Raw genomic sequence first — 22351 nt, forward strand, 5'->3', positions numbered from 1 at the left:
TCAGGTGGAGCCTGGGCTCTAATTCTCTCTCTGCAGTATGATGTGCCCTGTGTGAATGCATCCAGAAGTCCTTATCTAGGCAGGACTGGGCGTTGTGTCTGATTTCTCAAGGGCAGGTTGGCACATTTGGCAGATCTACAGAGAGGTCCTTTATGGTTAATCTCTACTGGCAGCTGCTGCTGCCCTCTACTGAGGACAGAGACCACTCGGCTAAAGCATGGGGTTTGTCTGACTCCCAACATTATTATTTTCCCTTATTGATCTATAGTGGACAAAAACACATTTTTTGATGGGGTCACAGTCTAGATCAAGAGAATGACACAGTGTAGTGACAGGGGGGAGACCCAATATGTCTCCAAAGTACAAGTTTTGCATACAAAGGAGTTGTCCCATCAGCTAATGCCAAAGAACATGGAAGCAGAGGATATTCAGATTTTAGTTTGCATCACTAAGTGTGTGTGGTCCCATTGGGATACACAAAAAAACCCTGAGATGGCCAAAACAAACCCCTTGACTTGAAACAACTGTTGTTTTAAAGGTAGGCTATATTGCTTTTTGACTCAAGTAGCCTATTTGAATCTGAATAATCCTAATGATCTCACAAAGTATCTGACAGCACAGAGTTTGGCAACATAAATTGAATATTTTTTTTTCTAGGAAGCTTAAAGAGACATGATATACAAAGAAGTGACACAAAATTGAGATTTTGCAGTGTTCTAGGTAAATTTTAGATAAACATGAGAAATAGCAGTGTTACCCTTGTGATGGTTGCAGCGATGTAGTCAAAAAATGACAAGTGGTATTTCAGTCTATCTGTCATAGCACCCCACAGCCTTATTGGGTTTTTTTCCCTTTAAAAAACTGTGCCCAACATATATTTCTCTTTCCTGGTTCCAAAAATATAAGATTATATAGAAAGAGATTAATAGAGGTCACGTATTTCCTTTAGGATGAAAGAGAAACACATAGGGAAGTGGAGTAATAAAGAAATTTTGAGAAAATGAAATTAGGAACAGATGTTGCTGTTTATTTTTATTTCTGTCTCCCCCTCCCTATGATTACAATAAATTATCTCTTTTTGCAATGATTAGGGAAGAAGGGGATTACACCAAGGTTAGACAGAAGCATCAGATAAAACTGACTATAACCCCACTTAAATCCTCTATTCAACATTACTCCAAGGTGGAATTAAAGCTACTATGTAATCTGGTGCTTTAAATGAGTGAAGATATCAGAGAAGTGCACTGTCATTAGACACACTTCAGGAAAAAATGAAGAGAGTTTTCTACCTGATGTTTGAACTCTGGTCTGAATTAACTGTATCATCATCACATAATCGCGTATTTTATGTTGGTTAAAACATGAGAAATATGAAAGGCAAGTAAGGATTCAGAGATGTCAAAAGAGGTCATGTCAAAAAATCCAGGGCAATTCCACATTCTGTGCAACTGACAGTATAAAGAATATTTATATTGTTGAAGAGAAAGTTAGTTTGTCGGAACCATTCATAACTCTTTAAGAGTAATACCAAAGAAACAATTTCGTTAGCTGCATTTTTCACTGTTCATCCTCTTTGCCTGCCTTTTTCATATTTGAACTTTGAAAATTAAACCAGACATTTTTACAGCAGACTTTTAGCCCTTTGCTCCAAGTGTGTTTGCAATGTTCCAGAGTTTAGGAATATGATCCCAATCCACTGCTCCTTACAACAAACACCTTAAGAATTCCAGGCTAAATAAAAGATATTTATGTTATCTTCTAATATAAGGATAAGGATCAAATAGATAGCAAAAACTAAAAACTAATAGGCACAAACCTCTGTGTTAACATGATTATGACAAATTGTTTTCCATCTTCAGTAACATTAACTTCTATGATAAATACACTGGCTCATTAAGAGTTTCCACTTTGGAAACACTGCTGTCTTAGAATTCAAATATATTGTGGTTTTGTTTGGAGGGATTTATTTTCTTTTTAATTTTTTTTTTCTTTGTAGTCAGACAATTCATGTTATTTATCTGCCCTGCAGAGGAAAACCATGAATTTCAGCAAGGTGTAACTGAGAGGAGACGTTCGGATCTTGGATAGCTAACAAGGTCCAAAAAAAAGGAACTAAGCCCAAAATTATTGGAGCATCTCCACCTAGCCTGAATCACTTGGAAAATCTTAAATAGGGCCAAAATGTGTGTGAATTGTCACAAGCCATGCAAATACATCTTTTAAGAGGTATTGCTAAGTTTCCTTTTAATTTACGAACTATTACTTCTCACAAAACCATACGACAAATGGCTTTTTACTTTCTCCTCCCATAAAATCATACAAAGCTTTTTGCCAGGCTAGCAACCATTAGCAAAAATGTTAATGTTAGGTTTGTATTGTAGGAATCTATCTCCTGGGATATAGATACAGTAGCATGATTTAAAGCTTCGCTGTAGTAAGGGTCTTTAAGTTTTTGCACATGCTGCAATTTGAATAGAATGTGTACATTCTTTCTGAACTCAAATGTTTTTTGTATTGCACTTCCTTCTATTAAAAAATGACACATATGAAACTGTACTTAGAATCCTAAATAAGATATAAGCACTTCATTATACAATTCTCATACTTTAAGGAACGATTTCCTTTAAAGTGGTTCAAGCTGAAACTTGGCACACAAAGTTCTAATTTGGGAAAGGCTGGGATGCAGAATGGTTTTACAAAGTCTCACATAAATCAGTCTTGTCAATTTTTAATTACTTTTACAGAAGAGCATGACACCTATTTTAGTACCTTTTCTTGTTCTCTTAATATTTGCCAAGTCTTAAATAGAAATAAGTTATTTTTCTGAGTTGTTTTCACAGTATTTTCTTGTCAGTTTAAATCATTTCACCTTAAATAGAAAGTTTATCAAGTCACAAATCCTAATTAGTACTTGCTTTTCTTCTCTCAGAACAAGCATAATGATGAAAGTTTCAAACTAATTTAGTGATGTGAAAAGTGCCAAACTGTCAGATGTAGAAGCTAAAATAGTGTGTTTATGCTGCGGACATTTTATGTTATTTTATTTTATTTTATTTTTATTTTATTTTATTTTATTTTATTTTATTTTATTTTATTTTATTTTATTTTATTTTATTTTATTTTATTTTATTTTATTTTATTTTATATTTTATTTTATATTGCAGTTGGAGGCTTCTCCAGCGTTGTGCACCACAAAGGCCTGTAACTCTGGCAGACGTGGGAGCTGGTGACAGGGATGAGGCTGGTAATGGAAGCATGCTGGCAAATCTGTGCAGCATAAAAGATGACCTGGAATACAGCACTGTATTTTAAGTACATCTAGGATACTACTCTCATCAGACTATCCAAAATTTTGCTGAAAGCAAAGGAAAACACACTGGGGTAAAAGAACATTTGATAGAGACTCGTTGCCAATATACAGCAAAAAGTTCAACTTAATTCCCCATGATTAAACACAGGGTGAGCTACTGTTGAGAACTCTTAGCCAGAAACTGTCCAAAAAATGCTCCTCTGTAAATCTAATTATTCAGTTATTTTCACAAAGGCAAAATAGTAGGATATTGATTTTCTCTGGGTAAGGACAGCAACTTTTGTTCATTTCTTACCAGTTCAGTAAAGAATATAAACCTTACTTCACCTATCTCCTCATGATTTATTTTTCCTTATTTAGGTTAGGAAGGCATTAATCTATATGTTCAAAATCTCTACATCCAAAATGACTAGCAATGGACAGATTTCCACAGATATGTTTAAGACAAAGGATGGACCTAATTCTTCACCTGGGCTTTTATTCATTTTAACTGTAGCTTGTGATTGTTTTTCATTACAAACAGTACAGTACAGAAAGAGTAGAATGTTCCATTTCTGGGCAAGTACCTACATTCTCAGTAACAACCACTAGAATTATGTGAATTAGAAAATACATGCCAGTATACCTTAAGACCGCTGGTTTTATTTTTCATTAAATTTATATTCTCTTGCCAGAAGCATTTTCTTGATAAAAATAGTTCAAATCCTTTTTGGGGTTCTTTTTTAATATTCCATTTTTAGATTTAATATCTGCCACAGTCTGTTCAATGTCACTGTGTTAGCACAGGAATATGGCTATAACATTCTTGCATGTGAAACTGTATATCAGGCACATTTTAACAGATTTATGTCATCAACCCCTACACAGTATTAATCATTCTTCAAGGTCATTTTTAGCTACCAAAGTAAGAGCCTTAGTAAAATTTCCAAGGCAGCTTTCAAGCCAGGCCAGTTGCAAGTTTTCAGGTGCTGGGAAAAAAATAAAAGAAGAAGCTGAGGAATTCACAAAATAAGTTTCTTGGCAAAGTATCCTTAAAGGTCTGTGATGGGAGACTAACCATTCATCAGCATCCATGCAAGCTGTCTCTGTTATGAAAACCAGGGCACATTTAAAGGAAAAATAAACAGATTTATCAGTCTGATTGCAATTTTATGAAGTACAATATTGAAAGGCTTCCTCTGTCTGTTGCAGACACTGACAAGATAAACAAGACATGGCTAAGGTGGAATGTGTCACTTCTGTCAGGTGCTATGATAAGTATGAAAAGCCAGGTATGCTTCACACATGGACTCCAAATAAATTTCAGACACGGTTTATGTTCCTTTATTTTGTTTTCCATGTTTCATCATTGCTGAAGCAAATCAAAGACACCAGATTTTGGGATGTTTATTACCACACCAAATGGCTGAGGCCTGCAAGTATGGAAAATCACACCAAACTGTTGGGTTTATGTGAGACCATGTTGACATTTAGCAAAAATATTTAAATTATAATTGCTTGAGAGTTACTCTGCTTGCTTTACATTCTGGAGAACTTGGTAACAGGAAAATGCTGGTTTCTGGGTCAAATTCAATTACAAAGGCTGTGCAGGGATGAGAGGCAGCCTGGAGAACAATTCCACACTAGCATTTTACTAGCATGTAGGTACCGAATATCAGCTGTAGAGTGAATTCGAGAGCTGATCAGAGCTCACAAGGTCACTACATTAGGTTAGGGATGATTTTTTTCATAAAGAAACCTTGCAGATATTGTTATTTTTTTGTTCTTTAGGAATATGGAATGGAAATGTTACATGTGAGGATGTCTGCAATGAAATCCTTTTCCTCCTTCTTCTTCCTCTCCTACATTTTGCACTCAGAAGCCCTTTTGCTTGAAAGAGACAAAAAATATCACATTAAATAGAACTTCTGATATTGGAATGGCTTCCTAAATGACATTCATGGGCAAATCAGAGGATGATATAAGAGACAGATCACATATGATCCCCTCTTTGCTACAACAGTTTGCATCCCACAAGTATTGCTAAGCTTCCTTTATTAACTCATTACTAATTTAAGTCCCTATCACACCTAGCAGCTATGTAATCATAACTTACGTTTTTTATATCTGAAGAAAGACAGAAAATGAGAATTAAAAGAGAAAGAAAGAAAGAAAGAAAGAAAGAAAGAAAGAAAGAAAGAAAGAAAGAAAGAAAGAAAGAAAGAAAGAAAGAAAGACAAAAAAAGAAAAACAAAGAAAGAAAGAAAGAAAGAAAAAAAAAAGGTGTAAAAGAAATTGAGGAATAAACCTCAAAATATTTATGAGGAAGTGCAATTAAAAGAGAAAGCTGATACAAGAAAGATATAACTGATCAAGCTGAAGGCAAAAATATTAAAGGTGACAGAGTTTACTGTGATTTGTTTTCTAGGTTCCTCTCTTTGTACTCTGTTTACTTGTCCCATTCTCCTCTGAGGTAATTCATGAAACTGAGCTCTTGAATGTTTGCCTCACTTTTAAAAAAAAGTCGGAATCTCTGCCTTTGCTTTGATGTGCTGGCTGTCCTCACTGCAGGACTGGCAGGCATCCCGTAAGCTTGTCCTGGTACTCAGCCTGCCTCAGAGACAGGACATGAGCTGCACAGGAGCTTGCTGTGGGCCCTAGGTTCAGTCACCATCACTGACACCCACTCTCAACTGTGCTGATATCAAATATGGATTATTTCCATTGTTTAATCTTTCCTTCATAGCAGCCAGTGCTACACGAAGATGCAGTGCTCAGTGGGTTTTATTGCGTGAGGCACAAATAACTGGTTTGATCCTGGAGGGTCAGAATAACCCCCAATGGAATATGAATAAAAACCTGAGACCAGAACACAGCAGGGCAGGGGAAGGAGTAATGAAGTTCTGGTTCAGGACAGATTGCTGGGGATGGGAGAGTTGTATGAGACATGATGTTGAGAAATCAGGCAAAGTATAGATTCCTTTGCATTCAGTACATGCATGCATTTAGAAACTTCATCTGAAAGCTGAGCATCAGAAGTACCTGTGTAAGGGTTGCACTTGGTGGAACAGCTAGAAAAAATTTGCATCTTTTCTCTAAAGTATACCTGGAGTGTACATTATTTTGTGGGAAGAAAGTTCTCTTTACAAAGTCCGGCTTGATTCAAGATTAAATGCTTCAGCAAGAGAAAAGTAACATGTCATCTGTTACTATGTAGGAATAAAGAATGTCACGTTTCACCAAATAGACACTGCAGAGATTTTTGTGCTGTGCTTATTAACAGCTTGATAGTGCTGATTAAAAAATCATAAAGGGGAATAGAGATATTTTCTAGCACTCAGGAGGAAGAACAGATTTGATTTTATTCTGCTACCCAGCCAACATCTTCAAATAGGGAACCATTAAAGAGTGACCTTCTAATGTCTCCATCTGCCCACAATAAAACAAACCTCCCCTGTAACAGAGCAGTTGACTGTGTTATTACTTTATAATGAAGATCATGGCCATTTCTCCCTATTTGCTGGATCCTCAGGTATGAAATCTTGGTTTTGCCCTCAGGACTTGCTATTTATGTTCTTTGATATTAGATAGTACCATTGTTATTCATACATGACCAGCTAAATTGATTGGAGAATGGAAAAAAAGGGGTTTTCCTGTAAATAATGTCATTAGTTATGAAAATAAACAGGAAAAGCAGAAGATTGGCAGACTTAAACTATAAACAGAGAAAATTAAAATGGTTTCTCTTATGAAAAATTGGCACTTAGAACTAGGGAAAAAACCTGAAATATTTAAGCAAACTTTTCTCAGTTATGCACACTGATAAAAACTCCTTTAAGCCTAAAAAGAAGAAATTAAAATAAGATGGATTCAATGAGCTTTATTTCCAACTCTGGCAACTGACTGAACACCTTATGTCTATTTTCTATTATTAAAGGGACTGCTAAGAAGACAATAGAGGAGAGATCAAAGATAAGAGGCAATCTGATGCTCATAGATAAAAATAAACAATAAAAATGTACCTTCTGGAATCATGGGGTTGATTATGTAGTAGCCCCACTACCCTGTGCAAAAATCCTATTGGCTTGATCAAGGCTAGACTTCCAACCTTGGCTTTTAAAAGGGAGAAATTATTTTAAAGGAATAACATAGGCATTGTGCCAAGTGCACATTAAATACAGATGGGGATTCCCATTTAACTTCTGCTTCAGCTGCAGAAAGCGGGCACTTGTGATTCAAAAAGTAAAGAAGGTTTGTCATTCTTTGAAGACTGGAAGAAATAGGGTTTATTTGTTGGGGTCATGTTGAGAAAGATGATGACAAAGAGAGCACATAGTGAATGGGACCCAAAATAGGACTCAGGGATTCTGTTTATTCCTGAAGCACAGACAATCCAATAAGCAGAAAGCTGAGAAACAGTTCTAGGAGAAAGCCATCATCCTAATACAATGATCAATTGAAACATACTGTGCTCTAAGCAGCAAATTTAAAACTGAACAATAGGAAAAAACAAAACAAAACAAAACAAAAAGCATTGTCAAATCCTTCTTAAGGGAAGTCACTCACTGACCCAAACCTGCATGAGACTCACAAAGGTGGCACAGGGGCCCAGGTGCTATCTCCTTGCTCCCAGAATGCCAGTGCATATGCCTCCCTCTGGCTTGCTCTGAAAACCCACCTTTGGCTTGGTCTAGGTAAGAAATGTCCCTAAAATTCTCAAAATTCCAAACAATCATTTTTGCCTTAAGCAACAGTCCATTCCTGTCTCAGGAGTGCTACTAATGATCGGAAGATGATGAAATTTCATTTATGTCCCTGAGATGTACGTGTTTGGCTGATATGAAGAAGGACATAAAAGGGCCTGTTTTTCTCTTCATTCATGACAGTTACTCCTTTTCTTTAGAGTTATTCCAGAATTTTAATTAAGCAGGAATATACTCAGCTGCTGGGTAGCAGCTTCTAACAGCTCCAATCCTACTTTGAATGGAGCCAGTGCGTATGTGTGCACCTCCAGCCCCTGCAAAGGAAAGTGGGGGGCTTAGGCTGGGTGGGGGCAGCAGCTCACCCTGACAGTCCCCTGATCCTCCACAGCAGGACCCAGCTGGTGGAGCATGGGGCAGAGCCCCTGGCACAGCCATCAATTACTTCCAGTGTGTATGACTATGATTAGCTGTTTGACTTCTTGTTAAGCAACACTCCCAATATCTGTAGGCACACAGTAAGCAGTTTGGAACTGCTGATTGCTCTCTGATTTACGAGGGGTGGCGGAGAAGGATGAAGAGAGACAAACCTCGTTTCACTGCAGTTTGGGAATCGGAAGCAAAACGTAACTGACAAGGAAACCAGACAGAAATTTAGTTGTCAACCCACAATGCACACTTTTCACTCTTTGGGGCTTGCCTTTTACTCTCTTTTTCTTTTTTTTCTTACGTAATTAACACACTAATTGTCTTAAAAATTTCAGCTAAAAAATAGAGTATCAATACAGGGAAAAAACTCTCCCAATAGCATTTATACGATATCACATCCAGACTAAGCAACACCAATATATAATAAATGTAAATTCAAAACACAGTTCAGATTCATGAGATTTCCAGACCAAACAAGGTTAAATGTACTTGGAAGAAGTTCAGCTACAGATATGCATTTTGGACACATGTCCCTTCATAACTTCCCAGCTTTTGGACACTTGCTCATCATTTCTTTCTCAAATGATGTTTCCAGATCAACAAACCTATCCTTCCCTGGGATCAGTCATTTCCTTAGTCTTGCCTTTTAGAAAGCAACCTTTTTACTGTCTATTTTATGACACTAGTAACACTCTGTGCTCCAGCTCTGTATTAATCTTCAGAGAATGTTATTTATTTTACAGTATTGGCACAGCAAGAGACTTTCCTCTGCTTTGGATGAGGGCCCCCGGAGACAGCAGACACACCATCAGCACAGTGCCAAAATAATACTGCAGCACATTCAGCCTAAATTAGCATAAGATACTGAGATAACACCATTTCTTTTTCTTCTGATACTGCTCATATTGATACATTATGTTATGAAGAGCAGGCTGAGATCATAGTTTTCCTCTCCTGTAAACCCCTAACCATACCCTCCTAACTTTACTAGCTTCAGGCCCTCAGCAGAAGTCCTGCTATTCCCCATCTTGGCTTTGCTGCACAGGGCTGTGAATCATCCTACATAAACTGCACAGGCACGCAAAACTAAGAATTTACTTGATTTGTCACTTACATAACATTGTAGTCCTGATCTCACAAGGAGTCTGGTAATTTTATTTGAACTAGTGAGAATACTACTCTCCTTATAATTTGTGTGAGAAAACTTTCTAATTAGAAAACCTAATTAGAAAAAGTCTTAAGTTGAATTTTGTATCTGAAAACAGAAACACTGTCAATTTTTCAGCACTAGGGCTTTTTATGAGAAGACATTTTGAAAATTGTTTTTCAAAATGTATTTTTGGAGTTTCAAGACTAAGAGTAAATGTAATAGCTCAGTGGTGAAAGGCACTTCTTAGTAAGACTGACAGATTGGAAGTCTTTAACCATGGGTGGCATCTATCGAAGAGAAGCTTCTTTTTCCTACAGCTTTAGTAAGCAGAGCTGCACAAACACTGGTCCCATGTAGGGTGGTTTTCTGGATAGACACCTATACTAATTTTTATACCAGATCCCTGTAGAAAGCAGTGTGAATGAACATATTCCATGTTTTAGGGCACATTTCCATTATATCCCATTAGCTAAATTTATAGTGCATTTAGCTAATGGGATATAATGGAAGTGTGCCTTAAACTTTTGTGCTGCCTATAAGGTAATGAATCAGTATTTTTTTTTTTTCAGATAATCCCCTTAATTCTACTCTCTACTTTTTTTTTTTTTTTTTTAATCCCACAATTCCTAAAATAAGTCAATGGATAATTTCATGACAAAGTCTGAAGCAACCTGAGTGACATCCACATCCACTCCAGAGCTCAGACATAATGCAAACAGTTGCATATTTTATCATATTCTATCATCAATTTTCACACACACTTGGCAAAATGTTACTGATATTTTTGAGTCCCCACGCACACAAGCCTGACACCCCCCCTCAAAGGCAAATCCCCACAACAATTTCATGAGCGGGGCTCAGTTTTCTTTAAAAATGTAATTCATTACTAGGGGTAAAGAATTTGTCATCCACCTTTTCTGCAAGATTCTAATGGTTACATTACTTACATGTAAAACACATGGATTTATGTTGGGGTGGGTACATCACTCACCACACTAAGGAGGATTAAGACACCTTTTAACCTTCCCAGTGAAGCTGTACAGACAAGCACTTAAGGGTACCTTATTAAGAACAAGGCTAAGTGTAATTGAGCACATTACTGTATTTCAGTGCAGTGTAGAGCACTATGGTCTCAGCCACCAAGACAGATTCTGTATTTCACTTTGTGACTGACAGTGCAGAGGGCTAAAAGTGTAATCTGATGTCACTCCTTTTACATTAATATATTTCTAATGTGTCTGCTAGTGGTATTGTCACAGCACAGCAGCTTACTAGGATAGGTGGTATGCAGAGAAATTCCACCACCTCCAATTTTGCTCTTAAAAAATCTTAATTCCAAGTCTTACGTCAGCCATTGATATTTAACATGACCGATACTGAGGTTTTGATGGTTAACAGTGGGCTTATGTGAAAACTAAAATGCTTTGATGACCTCAACACTAACATGGACTTTTCAGCCTCTTTTTCCCTTGTTCCCAAAGGGAACAAATTAGTCTACAGAAAACACAGAAAAAAATATTGCATGTGAATAAACACAAAGTAAGTCCATGTCATAAAAACTAACCCCAAACCCGCAAGTGCAGTAAAGACAAATTCAAATTGTTTCCTCAGCACCAGAGCTAAAGATGCCTCCCTTCCCTTTCCCTCATGTATAATAAGGTGCAAAGTTCTGCCTGGAGCTTTTCCCAGTGCCATGGAGTCCACAGAGTGGTTTGTATTCCCCACAGCTGAACTTGGATCACTTTTTCTCAAACAGGGGAAATAATATTTCTCTCTTCTGCCCCACAACTAGTGTCCATGAAACTTACAGAAATTCAGTATTCATTTAAGTAAACAGGAATCTGAAAACTGGCCATTAACTAAAAATTTACTAAAGAAGAACAAACAAATGTACCCACACATCACAGCATTTGCATGAGCTTTTATTCACAGCAGGGCCATGTAAATCTCTTTTCCTACACAAACAAACTACAGAAAGGATATGAAATATGAACAATGAAAAACCAGATGAATACCAGTATTAACAGCACTTTGAAATAGATGAAAATTAGACTATTAAACTGAAGCAACATGGCCACAACAGCTAGGGTAGACACCAAGGTTTTGATGCTGACATAGAGAGCAGGTACAAATTTTATTTCTCTTCTACTCTTATTTCAGTTAGCTGGAATACTTCTCATCAAACACCAGTTCATGGAAGTTTTGAGCTCTTCAGATGATAAGTGTGGAAAAAAAGCCCAAAAGAAAAAGCAATACTCCACCATGTGGCATTGCATGAGAACAGGCAGAATCCTTCCTCAAGTCAGACTTTTTGAAGTCTTACATTGATTTGCAATATAAAGTGTAAAATCATAGTGGAACAGAGCAGTTTTGTGGAATCATATTCTGACACATTTGGAAAAAATAAAACCGAAAACAAACAAACAAAAAGACACCCACTAAATTCAGTCAATTTCACCAGACTGTGAATTTGGGAGGAAAAAACCCTTTTGGCTCACTCCCTAACAATGCAGTTCAGGTACCTAGAATGAAATAGTCCTCTATTTGAAATGACTACTTACACATTTAAATATTATATGTAATACTCAAAAAATTAGAGAAGCATTTTTATTGGACTGAAAATATTTAGTGGAGAGATGAGAAAGGCCCTTAAAGAAAAACTTCAAATTTCCTTTAATTCTCAGGAAAACTGTTGAGATTTCAAAAATCTCCTTAAACTGAATTATTTTCCTTTGCACTCTTTATGAAAAAATCCCCACCTTTCTCTCTCTCTTTTTTTTTTTTTGTTTAAAATCCTTCTTTTCGAGTCAATTTTCCATATATCAATCTTGAATTTTTAGACCATTTTCCAAAGTGTGCTCCAGAGAAAAAACAAAACAAGTCTAACCATAAGTAATTGCAGTAACAATTTTTACCTGGGAAAAGACAGTTGCTATATTCAATTAATAGGAAGATATAAAGTTATTTACAACAGCTTGTCTTCACATTCCTCATTATAATATGGCACAACCAGAGATTTACAGGATAAATATAAAACATTAATGGATATGGTGATGCTGGTTTCTATTTGGGGATCATTTATGACAATGGTTTTGCAAAACAGCCATTGAAGTGAGATAGAACTAACCACAACACAGATGGCTCCAAAACTAATCTGTGAGCATCTGCATATTTTGGTAAGTACTTCAGAAATACTACATGGGTAGAAAAAAAGGATGTGCAAATGCACTTAAACCTATAACACATGCATATTTTTCTCTACCTCAGAAACCATAGAACTGTCCATAATATCAATCCTTTGGCCCAGTAAACCAAGAGCTCAAGTTTATTTAATGTCTAGTTATAAGGAAAAGATTTTCAATTCAAAATTTATCAAAAGACAAATTTTCAAATTTTATCTATGAAACAGGAATTATCCTCTCAGAGAAAACTAGAAAAATATGGGATTGAGTAATAATTAATTCAGACATAAAGCAGGTCACTTCTGCTCAATTCAGTTTAATGTCAAGAAAATCATAACAAAAGTACTATCAGCACACCCCATACATCATCAGTGCAGACTTATTTTTAGTCACAATTCATGAAATTTCTTTGAAAGGCAGAGGTCCTGAACTGCTTCTCTGGGGAGAATGTAGATACACCAGAGGTGAAGGCAAGCCCAGCTTCCCAAACCCACAAGCTAACACTGAGAGGCTCCATAATGAAATTAGGAATACCTACACCAACTGTGCACTTTTTGGTTTGGGATTTTTGGGGGGGGGGGGTGGTTTGTGGCTTTTTTTCAGCTGAGAGACAAATGGCTATCCTTCTAGGAAAGTGCTTCATAAAAACTGGTCATCTGTGAGCCCATGTAGAGATGACCAAATCTCTGGAGAAAAAATGAACCTTCAAACATATATATTAGAAAATGGCATTATCCTGAAAGAGGGTCAGATGTCACTGGTTTGTTATCTATAACAAAAAAGGAGCTGATCCAAAAATTTTATAGTGCTCCAAAAAGTCTCACTTTTCTGATATTAATATTCATGTTTACTGATGCAGGATAAATTTGCCTTCTCTTTCAGTCCAGCCTGTAAATGTTGATTTGACTGATCCATACAGAATTATAAAGTTATCCATGTGCTAACACATCTATTATAAGGAAATAAAAGCACAAGCTGTGACTTACCACAGGGAGCTGTAGCTTGCTCTTTGAAAACAAATTACTCTGGCTGTAGCCAGCTCCCTGATGACTGGGAGTTATTCCATACTAATTTCGACAAAATGCTTTCAATGAAATCTGGGACCATACTTGCAATTCCACTGACTGCTGCTCTTTAAGTCTCCATCAGGAGCTGCGTGTGCTGGGCATGGAGGTACCACAGTGAGCTCATGCCCACTCAGGATGCCTTTGCAAGTAGAACTGAAATTTATTTCTGAAAATGACCTTACCTGAAACTCAAGTCAAAGCATTTGATAAAGATCTGCTTCTTCAGTGTCCAACCTTCACAGTGTCCAAACTACACAGGAGTAATGTGAGCATCTAAGCAACACAGTACTGACAGATTGGCTCTTACCAGAGCCTCTGAAATACACTTCTCCTCACTCAATTTGTGCAGCACAGTGAAACCCTGCTTTCGAATGGGACATCACATTCACAGTGTTTAAGAATATTCTTAGAGAAGTTTCTACACACCAAAGGCACCAGTGAGGGAAAATATAAAGGAAACAGGATAATGGGTAATAATAACCAAGACAGCTTTGCAGGGCAATAGTTATCCCTGTCTTTTTAACTGTATTCTTACTAAGTATCATACAAATGTAGAGACGAAAGGTCACAGCTTAACCTTCTAACCACATGAAAATCACTAAAATAATCCATAAAGGAGGAAGGTATTGATAATTAATCTTGTAGCAAAATTCTTTCCTCTGTTTGTAAGGTTTCTTTGCTACACACTAAAAATTGCTTTTTTTACTCACCTTCTGTACAGAAAGTTAATTTAATCTGTTTTTATAGATAGATTTATCAAATAAGTTCTTTTCCAAGTTCATCTGTTTCTGGTTGTAACAGAAACCTTCTAGCAGCAGTGATACTCTATAGATGTATCACAGTATTTAGGAAATGAGAGGAGATCATCTCCATAAGATCACTCTTATGGAGCAGGGGTTCTTAAAATGGGAAAATTAAAGCTTATTCCTTCTTTGCATAGGACAGTTGGCTTCAGGGGAACTTGAAGTCATGGCCAGGCTGCAATTGCTTTCACTTGCTTAACATCAGGTCAGTTGAGTGGTTTGGGACAATATTTACAACTGATTTCAACCCATCTTTATCTTAATTATGTGTGAAGTCATGAAAAGTAAAAAAGTCTTGAGCTATGTCTGTAAAAACTTATCTACTGACAGGACTGAAGAAGTGCAAAGCTTGATTTTCAGTCTTATTTTTTGCTCACATGAATCCAGAAGATACTTAAAACAAAGAAGATCCTTATAAACAAAGCCTACTGGATACTGAAGTCTCTCAGACTTTATTAAATATACAAAATTACTAAAAGCTAAATAGCAGAATAGAATCAACATTTTGATTAGAATGAAACTATTTCAGTCCTTCCATAGCCAACAGTAATAATCATCTGAGAGCATCAGATCACATAACCTTTTCACAGCAAAGGTCTGTACTGTCTGAGGGCTGGCTAAGGTTGGGATGCTTCCAAAGGCAAACTGTTTACTCAGAGGCAGATTTGATCACGGCTCATGGTTTTCCACAGGGCAGCTAGCTTGCTGAAGACCTTTAAAAACCTTTCCCTAGACCTCATCCACTGGGCTGTTTGGGCTAAGTATTTAAAGGAGTAGCAAAGTGCCAAGTCAAAAGCAAAGAATTTTTTTCTTAGAGAAGCAAGGAAAAGACAGAGAGCAAAAGTTAGCACTGCAGATTATTGCAAACTTCAGAGAATACAAAACAATTGCTTTAGAGACAGCTAAAAATATCTTCTTGTAAGACTGCTTGCTCTTCTGCCAAAGGCATACAATACACTGAGAAACATTTGCAGAATCAAAATATTTATACTACAAAGTAGCAGTTTCTACTTTAGAAACTTACAGCTGATTAAGTTGGAACTTCATGCTCTGTAATAAGGACAAAAGAATATCAAGCATAGCCATAAGTAAATATTGGCTTTGTTACAAGCTTATTAAAACAACAACAAAAGAAAAAAATCCAGCATTTTTTTTTCTCTAGATCACATTTACCTTGGTGTAACTATAAATACAGTTATAGGATAAAATATAATTTTACTTTCTAACCTTCTTTTTGCTATGTGAAATGAGTTGTACTAGAATGCACCCTGAAAAAAGGAACAGAAGCGCTGTTCTCTGAGGAAGCTTTATAAATGAACCTCGTCTCTCAGGAAGCTTTATAAATGATTGTTCTATATACTCCAAAATCTTGTCTCAACTTAAAATTCAATATAACTCTTCATCTGTAGTTATCCAAATGAAGCAGGAAAGGCAAAACAGAAACTTAAAGGTTTATAGAGATCAAACTTCAGAGAAACTTTATTGGAAAGTGTCAAGTTCAGTTCCTTTGTTAATTACAAGCATCAGAAAATCTTGCTTTTTTATGGGGAAAAAAACCCAAAGACAAGTGATTTAAATCATGATCAGAGTGAAAATTCACTTTTGAAAATCCAAGTTTTCTTGCCATATTTAGCAAATGTCAAAACAGTATTTACAGCAACATCAACAGTGCAGCTCTGAGGCTGCCAATATTGCCTCCAACTGTGTAAACCACTTTTTTCTTCCCTCTTTTTTGAAATCTTTTCTTCCCTTTCCCCTTCCAAAGACACAAAACTTAGTAGGAATTTAACATGTTATGGTATTTGTATCGCTGGAGAAACAACTTGTTCAGCAATCATTAATTGCCAGCTCCTGCATTTATTTTTAACTGCTCTCTTTTGTTGTAACCCAAGAAAAAAACCCAAAAAATGATACAAGTGGGTGCCAGCCAAACTTTTGTGCCAAAAATAAACCTGCCTCTAAGTAAGGCCCAAAACTGAGACTATTGTAGACTTTCAGAAAAGACTAATCATCAACAAAACAGTTTGCACAATTTGCTGAACTACAGTAAGCAATTTCTAAGAGAACAGTAAAGGAGCAGAAGTGGAAAAAGAGCAAAGTGCTGAAAGCATTTATATTGTCTGTTACTTAATTCATTACTTGCAACTTCACTACTTCCCCCTGAATGTCTTCCTTCGCATGCTGATGAAAAGGCAGAACAGAGCAAAACAGACTTTTGGTGCTACAAACTGCTTCTATCAACTGATGAGGCTTCACTCTGCAGATGTGCTTCCCTTCCCTTGAAGAAAGGAAAGTGAGGTACAGTGAGTATTAAGGAGCAAGAGATCAAGTCATGTGAATCAATCTTTGGTTCATCTGCAACAGTAACTGCCTCCATCCTTCTCTTCATGTTGGCACCATCAAGAACTATCTGTGCTTGCCATCCTCCTATGTCCTTCTTACCCATCCATTCACTACCTAAACATACGTATATTATATATATATATATATATATATATATATATACATACATATATAGGGGCAACTAGGACATAATTTCTGACAAAATTATGTTTCAACTTTCAGCCTGCCTGTGTACCTTAAGTACAGCAGCATGGGACTTCTGTGCCATTCTCTACAACCATGAACACACCAGAATACTGCCCTCAGCTGATCCTGCAGCATGGTGTAATACATTACAAACATCATCTGACTTCTCAGGTTTTATCACAGCACAGGAGAAATAGATAGAAGAGCCAGTGCCTATGAAATTGTGTGGAAATCAAGTGTCAGGATCATGACACATAGAAACACAACAGGGGCAACTCGTGCTCACCTCAGGACTGCTCAGAAACTGGCTTCATCTCAAGATGGAGTACACTGAAGAGCAAACACAAGAGGACATCCTGCAGTTTCTGCTACTGGAGGCATTAGCTACGGAAGTGCACTTTCTTGTAAGTCTTCAAAAAGTCTTAACTTGGCTCTTTATAGTGCCATAACTTTAAAATGCCTACTGTGTACTGTCACACCATCGAGCTTGTAAGTTGGTAACTTTGTCTTGGCACATCTGGAGCTTTAAAGAAGTATAAATTATATTAATACACAAAGTGAGCCCTAAGTATTGTCAGACTCGAAATTCAGAACATGTTCAATGTGAATGGATGTTATTAGAAGGTGTAAACACTTCTATTAAAGCGAGCTAATAGCATCAGAATAATCACTACAGCAAAATGTTTTATCACCTAGGAAAAGAGATAAAACAGCAAGTTTCCACATTCATGCTGTTTACTTACAAGGCTTTCAAGGAGCTGCTTATTTCTTCTTGTAACAGGTAAATCAATACCAAAGCCATTACTGCCTCCTACCTTGGTGGAACACTACACACGCTACAGTTCTCCCCAGAGCTCCTCACAACTGAAAAGAGCTGCAACCAAAAGCTGAAAACTTAAACTCAAAAATTTCTCTTTTAAGCCTCCTGGGAATTCACATGAATTTCCCAGAAACCCAAAGATAATCCTAATCTACTCATGTAAAATCAAGACACTGATTGGCAAAGATGGAGTTATAGTAGCACACACTGTAACTACCAACTGGCTAATGCTAATGTGGAACAGGAAAGCAGACAGAGAGGTGATCCATGTGCTCCTGTAATTACATTCCACAGTTCTTCTGTGCCTTGTTTTCCAGTAAAAAAGCCAGGAAGATATGGCTTCTATCACGACTTTAAAAAATCTTGCCTTTCAAACTGCTGGTGCACATAATCACACAAACACCATCTGACCTAGCAGAGCAGACTGTAAAGAAAAAGAGATACATATTTTCAAAACAGGGTTTTATTGAAACTTATCAAAAACATCTGAAATGTAATGCAGGGAAGACACTTCAGACCTTAGTCCTTTTCTTTTTTGCTTTGGGTTTTTCTGACAGCTGAGATAATTCACTTTCTTCAACTTCATCACAATGCTTTCTTTTCTTTTTGTTTGACTTTTTATGGTCACTTTGGTAACCACTGGAGTCACTGGTAGGCAATACAAGTTCCTGTTCTCCTTGTTTGTCCTTGTCCTTATCTTTTTTCTTTTTCTTCTTCTTCTTTTTGTCATCACATAATCCATTCACAGCATCAGCACCTGGCTCTTCATTTTCCCTCTCCAGGTTACCCATCTCATTTAAAGGCTCTTCATTTTCCCTCTCCAGGTTACCCATCTCATTTAAAGGCTCTTCAGTGACATTATCTTCTCCACAGTTATTCAGGCCATTTTCCTGGTGCTCAAGATTTTGAATTTCATCCCCATTTGTACTTTCAGGGACTGCAGCAGATTTTTTGGGCCGCATGCTGTAAACAAATATACAACATAAACTGGATTAGAGACATGTCAGGGCACCTCACACAGTGAAATGTCAAAATTTGCTAAAACACCAAGCAGATAGAAGATAAACATTTGTTAAAAACAACAAGTGGAGAACATGATACTCCGTGTTACAGAGAATCAGAGTTTAATACTCTCAGGGTAATTTCTATTACCTTACTAGCTTCCTTCTTACCACATAATAAATATTCTTTTTCAAATCTTAGCCTAAATTTCTTCTCTAAAGTGCCATACAGACCATTTGGTAATTCCTTTTTTCTAGTGCTCATTCATCCCCTAATTCATAACTACACACTGTGTAGTAAAGATTTTTTGGGTTTTTTTTAAGTCATTCACAAAAACACCCAGCTAGTGGCCTATTCAGTCATATATGAGGCACACTGCTGATTTTACCAAGCAATTACTCTACTCTAATTAAAACAAAAGTGATGCCCAAAAAGTTTTAAAAAACCCAAAAAACTCCACAAAAACCCAACAGATTTTCCCCCTCCAACAGCTACCTTGCAACCAAGAGCACTGGAAAAATGTCTAAGACAAATATGGAAAGAATGCAGTTAAAAACCATGGAGGTTTTTATGTCCCCAGAGGCACTGAAGACAAAACTGCTAACTTTCACTGCAATTCCACTGAAATTATCCAGAGCATCCTTCCAGATCAAAAGAAGAAACAAACAAAAAATGCCATGAATTTGCCAGTAGGAGTCATATTATACATTTAATCAAAACCAAAACCACACTGAAAGAAAAACATTGCTCAGTAAATGACTGCTTTAAAAGAAAAACATGAATGAACTCTTCTGAAGACAAGATTTCTTGCAAGGTGCCCCATAAACTTACAGAGCCCTAAGGAGGAAGTTGACACATTTTCTCATCTTTGAAATTCTCATGTTTTAGCAAGTATTTAAGTCATGTATTTGTCAATAGACAATACATATGCATGTGTTTGTGTTCAAATGTCAATGTAAACACTGTGTTCAGGACCCCTGGACTGTTTGCACTTGAAAAGCCTATGCACAAAGCTACTCTTGAACACCTGGGTGTGCTATTTTGAGCAATTATTATATATGCAATCCACAATTAATAGGTCAACATACTCAGATTTTTAAAGCTCAAGAAACACCTAGTTTTATTTTTTCCAGGGAAAATTTCCATGGGAGTTCTAAACAGCAGAAAGTTTAGTTTAAGCCAACACATATATATATATATATTTTTTTTTTAATTTATATATTTATATATATAGTTATAGATACAGTTATATAGGGATTTGTGTAAAAATAAGAAAGCTGAAAGACTAAGATGTAATTAAAATCACTCAGCTTGCAAAAAACATATTAAATCAGTTAAAAATATTCTCTGTTAAGGCACCATACCTGCTTTTAGTGAGTCCTCCTCGAATGAAGAACACCCCAGCTGTATCAGAATCCAAGTGCAACACTTGAAATTTCAGTTCATCCCCTATTTTTAACCCCAGCTCTTGCCACTGTACAGGGGACATTTGTTCAGGCTTGGGGATAGATGCATTGAAGCACCCATGTATCAGGCAGCCAATGTGACTAGGGGCCACTTTATTAATTACACCCTAAAAAAGAAAAAGAATGTCATGCAAGTCTATAGCAAAAATCAGCCCTTTCAATGCAAACCCTTTAAATATTTAGTTTCCCATATGGAAAAGTTGCAGTAAGAGTTTATGTACAAGTTAGGAAGTCAGTTTACCTAGCAATAACTTAATGCTCCTTCACTAAAATCAAAATTAGTCCTGTAAACTCTTTATACAATTCCTCTGAAAATAGAACTGAATTGCAGGAGAACAAGTCAAAATATGGGATTTAGCTACAGTGAATACCTGAGTAGGTGACTCTTTCCTTACACTTCAGTGATCGACTTCACTTTGAAGCCATTTTAAGTCTGATTTACTTGCCTAAAATGCTCTTCAAGCTGGCACAGCAGCTGAAGACAGGGAAGACACAGAAAAAGCTTCTGAATACTCAATTCAGTGGATTTTTGACACATCTGCATATGAATCCATATCTACCTTTGTTTTACCGATAGAATTAATGACAGACACTGAAAAATTTTCAATTCTCCTCCTAGGAAGATGGCACATTCACCCTGAAACACAATTATAAAGACACCACCTGGGCTGCAAAAGGTATGGCACAACAATGAATGTAAGCCAGCTCTCAACGTGCTTCACCCACAAGTGCTGAGCAAGGGTTTTGACAAGCTCAAAGCTTTTCTGTGATCCATACAACGCCTTTACTGAAAGGCAGGCTTCAACTTGATGTACTGCTCCTAAACATCTGCGTTCCTGAACATTCCTGTCACTGTAACAAATGTACCTGGTTGAGAACTATGCGCTCTTCAGAATGGAACACCAGTATGATATACGCAGCCATGATACAGTATTAAATGAGCAATCCCTATGATACAATGGTTTAGCAATAGATATTTATACGTAAATTCAACAAACCTAGAGGCAGACACAACGGACAAATTACAGTAAAAAGTACCAGTACAGACTACTTCAATTTGCTATGAACTACCCATAAACGAATAAGCTAACAAACCAAAATGTCTCCACCTAAGCCCCAGACCACCTGATGATAAGCCAAGCTTTGACCAATTAATGAAAAAAGCTCATCCCGTGAGACGCCAATGCGCTCGCATACCACCAGCTTCTTCCCCTTCTTGGGGCTGAAGATGATGAAGTCCGCCTCCACGTCCAGGTGGATGAACCCCTGATCATCGTAGATGTCGCCGAGCTCCCCCACCACTTTGATGTTGTCGTACGCCACGGGCACGCCCTGCAGGCTGGAAGGACAAGAGGAGGGGCCCCGTTAGCAGCCGTGCCGGGCCGGGCCGTTCCCGGCCCCGCCGGGTGCCCGCGGTCACCTCTCCGAGTAGCGCAGGAGCTCCGCGTCCAGCTGCGCGCGGATGCCGGAGCGCTTGCGGCCCAGGAAGCGCGGGGGCAGCGCCACGTGCCGCCGGTGCGCCGCCGCCACCAGGCACGAGTGGCGCCGCGCCACCAGCGCGCGGGCCGCGCCGAACGAGGGCGCGCCGGCGGCGGCGGGGCCGGCGGGGGCGGGCGGCGGCAGCGCCGGGGCGGCGGGCGGCTCCCGCGGCACGGCCATGCACGCACGGGCCCGCGGCGCGCCGCGATGGCGTCAGGCCCGGCCCTCCGCCGCGGGAGCCCGGCTGCCGCCGTGACGGAGTTCCGGGGGGTGTGCTCGCCTTCGGACCGTGTCATGGTTTAACTCTTTCCAACCTGTTGGAAACTTGTCGGAATTACGGACTGTTCTGAGTTGGAAGGAGCGTCGAGTCCGGCTCTTACGGGAGAGGCGCGCTGGGAGCGCGGCCCCCGGAGCCGCCGGCGGGAGCCCCGGGAC

General features: G+C 38.0%; 1 protein-coding gene across 1 annotated transcript; it reads right to left on the reverse strand.

The window, feature by feature from the left end:
- Nucleotides 1-18416: 18416 nt before the first annotated feature.
- POLR1F (RNA polymerase I subunit F) lies at nt 18417-22096 on the reverse strand. The gene is made up of 4 exons (XM_058027881.1): nt 21858-22096; nt 21635-21776; nt 20336-20544; nt 18417-18932 (listed from the first exon to the last, which is right to left on the reverse strand). The coding sequence occupies exons 1-4, from the start codon at nt 22094-22096 to the stop codon at nt 18482-18484; spliced, it is 1041 nt and encodes a 346-aa protein (XP_057883864.1). The 3' UTR covers nt 18417-18481.
- Between the last annotated feature and the right edge of the window lie 255 nt (nt 22097-22351).

Source organism: Melospiza georgiana, chromosome 1 (genome assembly GCF_028018845.1).
Source record: "Melospiza georgiana isolate bMelGeo1 chromosome 1, bMelGeo1.pri, whole genome shotgun sequence".
Lineage (NCBI taxonomy): Eukaryota > Metazoa > Chordata > Aves > Passeriformes > Passerellidae > Melospiza > Melospiza georgiana.

What these genes read in the sequence shown, in the direction of transcription:
- POLR1F (XM_058027881.1), bottom strand. Translation starts at nt 22,096, where the DNA reads ATGGCCGTGCCGCGGGAGCCGCCCGCCGCCCCGGCGCTGCCGCCGCCC. An exon ending in CTCCTGCGCTACTCGGAGAG is followed by an intron (nt 21,777 to 21,857) that starts GTGACCGCGGGC and finishes TTGTCCTTCCAG; the next exon opens with CCTGCAGGGCGTGCCCGTGG. An exon ending in GGAGGACTCACTAAAAGCAG is followed by an intron (nt 18,933 to 20,335) that starts GTATGGTGCCTT and finishes ATTTGTTTACAG; the next exon opens with CATGCGGCCCAAAAAATCTG.